The sequence below is a fragment of the Schistocerca gregaria genome, chromosome 3 (assembly GCF_023897955.1).
Source record: "Schistocerca gregaria isolate iqSchGreg1 chromosome 3, iqSchGreg1.2, whole genome shotgun sequence".
Taxonomy (NCBI): domain Eukaryota; kingdom Metazoa; phylum Arthropoda; class Insecta; order Orthoptera; family Acrididae; genus Schistocerca; species Schistocerca gregaria.
In genome coordinates, this window is record NC_064922.1 from 157,341,850 (window position 1) to 157,347,849 (window position 6,000).

A 6,000-nucleotide genomic window follows, 5' to 3' on the forward strand; every position below is an offset into this window, starting at 1 on the left:
TTACAAGGGAAGTGGTGAAATATCAACTTAGAATGCAAAATAAACTGAGTGAAAATAAACATTAAAAGTGATCAAAAAATTGTAACTGTTTGCTCTGTTGGTTAGTGCATCTCCTATCAAAGCAACAGAACAGTTTAAAATTTTGGGATTTTCCTAATGGTGCCAAATAAGTAGAAAGTAATTTCTGTGTTTCCAAAATTTACTTTTAACAGGTATTTAGTCAATCTACAATATAGTAATAAAGACCAGACAACAAAGATTTGTGGACACTTTGACTTGATGGCAACAATGATTACTTGGGGTGATAAATAAATATTTTCCTGATACTGTATGACTTTCTGAAATTAAATAACTCACCTGTAGGAATAGCTATGGATTATGCAAAATGCAGTTACACAAAATGCAATTTACTCAATTTATATGATTCAGAAGACAGTAAATGTTGACACTAGGATTGATTGCCAATATCTGGGAAGTCAATATTAATGGTGAACAAAATGCCTTTGTAAGGAATATTGAGAAAAATATGAGGTATATTCGAAAAATTAACCTCCAATTCATTGTTAAAACAATGGAGCACTTCCTTTCACGCCGATCACCTGCCACCCTACCTAAAACCTCTTTCCTCGTCACCTTAGCCAGCTTCATCCTGACCCACAACTTCTTCACTTTTGAAGGCCAGACATACCAACAATCAAAGGGAACAGCCATGGGTACCAGGATGGCCCCCTCGTATGCCAACCTATTTATGGGTCGCTTAGAGGAAGCCTTCTTGGTTACCCAAGCCTGCCAACCCAAAGTTTGGTACAGATTTATTGATGACATCTTCATGATCTGGACTCACAGTGAAGAACAACTCCAGAATTTCCTCTCCAACCTCAACTCCTTTGGTTCCATCAGATTCACCTGGTCCTACTCCAAATCCCATGCCACTTTCCTAGATGTTGACCTCCATCTGTCCAATGGCCAGCTGCACACATCCGTCCACATCAAACCCACCAACAAGCAACAGTACCTCCATTATGACAGCTGCCACCCATTCCATATCAAACGGTCCCTTCCCTACAGCCTAGGCCTTCGTGGCAAACGAATCTGCTCCAGTCCTGAATCCCTCGACCATTACACCAACAACCTGAAAACAGCTTTCGCATCCCGCAACTACCCTCCCAACCTGGTACAGAAGCAGATAACCAGAGCCACTTCCTCATCCCCTCAAACCCAGAACCTCTCACAGAAGAACCCCAAAAGTGCCCCACTTGTAACAGAATACTTCCCAGGACTGGATCAGACCTTGAATGTGGCTCTCCAGCAGGGATACGACTTCCTAAAATCCTGCCCCGAAATGAGATCCATCCTTCATGAAATCCTCCCCACTCCACCAAGAGTGTCTTTCCGCCGTCCACCTAACCTTCGTAACCTCTTGGTTCATCCCTATGAAATCCCCAAACCACCTCCCCTACCCTCTGGCTCCTACCCTTGCAACCGCCCCCGGTGTAAAACCTGTCCTATGCACCCTCCCACCACCACCTACTCCAGTCCTGTAACCCGGAAGGTGTACACAATCAAAGGGAGAGCCACATGTGAAAGCACCCACGTGATTTACCAACTGACCTGCCTGCACTGTGATGCTTTCTATGTGGGAATGACCAGCAACAAACTGTCCATTCGCATGAATGGACACAGGCAGACAGTGTTTGTTGGTAATGAGGATCACCCTGTGGCTAAACATGCCTTGATGCACGGCCAGCACATCTTGGCACAGTGTTGCACCGTCCGAGTTATCTGGATACTTCCCACCAACACCAACCTATCCGAACTCCGGAGATGGGAACTCGCCCTTCAGTATATCCTCTCTTCTCGATATCCGCCAGGCCTCAACCTCCGCTAATTTCAAGTTGCCGCCGCTCATACCTCACCTGTCTTTCAACAACTTCTTTGCCTCTGTACTTCCGCCTCGACTGACATCTCTGCCCTTAACTCTTTGCCTTTAAATATGTCTGCTTGTGTCTGTGTATGTGCGGATGGATATGTGTGTGTGTGTGTGTGCGAGTGTACACCTGTCCTTTTTTTCCCCTAAGGGAAGTCTTTCCGCTCCCGGGATTGGAATGACTCCTTACCCTCTCCCTTAAAACCCACACCCTTTCATTTTTCCCTCTCCTTCCTTCCTTCCTGACGAAGCAACTGCCAGTTGCGAAAGCTTGTAATTCTGTGTGTGTGTTTGTGTGTTTTGTTCATGTGCCTGTCTGCCGGCGCTTTCCCGCTTGGTAAGTCTTGGAATCTTTATTTTTAATATAAAGTAAAATATAGTATTTTTTAAAATGTAGAACCTGTACTTATATGTTGACATTACTTCTCCACATAATCACCACCCAAATTCAAACATTTATTGTACTGTGACACCAGCTTCTTCATCCTTTCATCAGGGAATGGTGCCACCTGTGCATCACCCAGTTTTTGACAGCGTCCTTGAGCTCATCATTGGTTGTGAAATGTCAAATAGCCAGCCAAGTCTTCATCTTGGAGAAGAGGTGAAAGTCATTCAATGGCAAGTGCTCACTATAGGGAAGGTGTGGAAAAATGTCCCAGCTAAAAAAAGCCTGAGATTTTCCTTCATTCAGTTTGCAATATGGGGTCAATGAATTTTTGTAAAGCAGAAAGATTCTTTCAGTAATCATCCAGTGATACTTGTTCTGGATTGGCCTTCACAGTTCTGCATGAGTCCCAAAATGATGTCACAGTATTCTCACTTGTTACTCTCATGAAATCCATTGTCAAAACTCGTTTGTGATCCAAAAAAATGTATCCATCATTTTGCAATCTGACAGCCTCTGCTTGAAGTTTATGGGATTATTGGGAGAATGAGTGTGTATCTATTGTTTGGCTTGTTCCTTAATTTCAGAGTTCACATACTGCACCCATGTCTCATCCTCAGTCATTATTCTGTTCAGAAATTTCTCCCCCTCTCCATTGTAGTATTGAAGTAATGTCAGTGCCAAACGCATTCTTTCAGTTTTGTGAACAACAATTAGACCTTTTGGTATCTCCTTTGCACAAAACTTATAGTAACTTGACCTCCCTGTGATAGTGTTACAGAGGGTTATCCTTGAAATATGAGACACATTTTGAGAAAATTCAGTGGTTGCATACCCAAGTCTCACATTCACAATTTCATCAACATGTTGCACACATTCATCAGTCACATGTGAATGACTTCCTTGACTACTTTCATCATGAACACATGTGCGATCAGCCTTGAATTTTCTGCATCACTTCCTCACATCACTTCCTCACATCATCATCACTCATAAACCCAAACATATATACAGGACAGAATTGATGATGAATCTCAGTTGATTGCGGGAAGTGGATGACCTCAGAACTGACTGGAGATGCAATAACACTGTCCATTTCAATTGCTTGCTGCTTACAGACTGACAAACACAACAGAGATCTGACAGACACAATGTGACCTTCAAAGTCTCTTTTTCCAACTACTCAAACACCATGAAGCTGCAAGCACTTGTTTTAATTTCAATAGTCAGTCGACGTTAATTTATGAATAGCCTCATGCATTAACAACCCAGATGCTTCAAAAACAATTCAGGCCTTACAAAACAAGTTTTTGTTAAGTAATTGTATGTAAATGGTTGAATGTTTTAAGGTAAGGCTAATAAAATTTTGTGTAAGATAGTGAATCTACCATGAATTTTTTGAACCAGAGTTTGAGAGCTCTAGGTGAAAAGATATAGTGATATAATGTTTGTTAATATTTCCACTGAAACTATCCATGAAATTTTCTACATATGGTACCAAGACTCCAATCTGATCCCAATTATATGATTTCCCCCAGGCAATAGAAGTTTTGGCACCCTTTGTTTCTTTGCATCTTACTTCATAAAATATGACTGTGTATGTTTTCAGTATAAAATGTAAAAAATTATGAACTGACAACTATTTGCTTATGCATTATACAGTATTAAGAATAAGACGCATACATCCATGTGTTGCAATTGGCAGGGTCCACTTTTCTTTATTAACTATAATGTGATGTTTTTCAAATTTGATATGAAAGATTCCTTTCTTTGAATAAATGTAGGGTCTCAAGCCAATTCATATGACACCAGTTTGAAATTTATCATTCATATTCATAAGAGAACACTCTACTTTTTGCCATGTGAAGACCAGTCATTTCTCTACATAAAATATTACATTATCATGTTGAATTTTGATCAGAATTGTTCTCTGTATGAGTTTACAATGTGTTTTTTTATTGCCAGAAACTGCTGGAACTAGAACAGAAGATCAATTCAACTGCCACACCCACAGTGCAAGTTGATGATCCACTCCAACAATCCAGATGGAACTCTGTAGAGCTGAGAGAAACCACTGAAGATGGGCCAGCACAACTCTCTAAGCCAGCTATACGTCGCTCTGGAGTGACTTTTCCAGCTATCAGAAAGAGACGCTTATTTACAAATAATTCACTTAACTGCCTGTAATGTTTTGGATTGATATTTCATCTCTGTAACAGATATAGAAGCAAATACTGCCGGCAGTTGAAATGAAATCTGTCAGTTTAGGAATGACAAAATCATAATGACAACAGGGAGAGCTTCACCAAATGGACTGTTGGAGTATTTTAGTATTATGATGATAGTTGAGAAACATTCCAATTTTTAATTTTGTGTGAACTTTCTATGGCTTACTAAAAGTGTCCAATTTGATAATTTTGAATAATGTATTTTGTACAGAGTTAGTTATATAAATAACATATCTGAGATATATAATGTGCATCATGTTTCTCTTCCTAAAATGCTTACTCATATTCTTTGAATCAATATTTGTGGTAAGAAATGAATATTATAGAGTTGTACGTGAGAATGCCTGTGTAAAATTATTGTTTTCTTCTCCTTGTCATTTTAAGTAATAAAGACTCTAGCTTATAATATTATCTTATTTTAATTATTAATATTTTCAAAGGTTCTTCTTGCTTGGGTTGGCACCTTTGGTGAAGTGACATAACGTAACAAGGCAGTAATAGGTCAAACGTAGCTGAAAGTTAACAGAAAGTGATAGAATGGTAGTCATATTGAACTACTAATATACCATCATATTGTTCTCCTTGACAGACTGACTGTGAGTCTATATTCCTAGATAAAAGTGTGTAATTATGATCTCAGCTCCTGTGTTTGGGACATTTGAAACAGTTTTGGCATTACTAAGTTCATGAGATAATGATGAGGAAAGCTAATGTAATCATTGGCCAACAATCTTCAGAATAGCTATAATGTTAACTAGAATTCAGGTTCCTTAATATTGAGTTGTATAATACATAGCTGAAAACTTTAACTTTTCCAAATCAAATGTTAAAGTTTCTCATAAGTGCCTCTATAGCCTAATATTAATGAGCTCCTTGTCAGTATTTCATTGTTAATTTAGTTAGCCCTCTGGTTGCACCGTGCAAGATACTGTAGCCTTGCCAAGGGCGTGGTCATGCCTGCTGTGCTCCAGGTGCTGAATATTTCCAAAGCACTTGACATTTTTTGTCTTCTTTCTTTCTTTTAAGAGCCTACTCTCCTCCCTGAAATAGGATTCTTTCATTGATTGTAGTACTCATCATGAAGGAGAATTTTCAGGGGTGTGGAATGAGTTAAGGTATACGTTAGTGAAAGAGAAGTAGATCTAGAAAACTTTATATGAATACTGTATTGCTTAGTACTATTTATACTCATGTCAGCTAAATTTTGGCTTCTTTTCTACAAAAATGTGAACCATCACTTTTGAACTCAAGTATTGAGCTTATGATTTAACATTGCCACTACAGTGACCTTTGCTTGGATTCTGCATTGGTGCAGGTAATCCTCTCATCACCAGTAACACTATAGGAAAACAAATCACATCCATCATGTCGATAACAGTCCAGAAACACTTATATGTTGCACATTCTTTGCTCTTTGTGTTAGCTGGCACCTTTGTTATATATTAGCCTTCCCATGACAA

The 6,000-nt window shown here is 39.1% G+C and overlaps 1 protein-coding gene across 1 annotated transcript in view; it reads left to right on the plus strand.

Moving 5' to 3' along the window:
• LOC126355291 (epidermal growth factor receptor substrate 15 homolog) overlaps positions 1-4,499 on the plus strand; it is a 143,384-nt gene extending 138,885 nt beyond the window's left edge. The window contains exon 7 of the mRNA XM_050005581.1: positions 4,278-4,499. Within this exon, the coding sequence (XP_049861538.1) occupies positions 4,278-4,499 (222 nt within the window). The remainder of the gene's footprint in view (positions 1-4,277) is intronic.
• Positions 4,500-6,000: the final 1,501 nt, after the last annotated feature.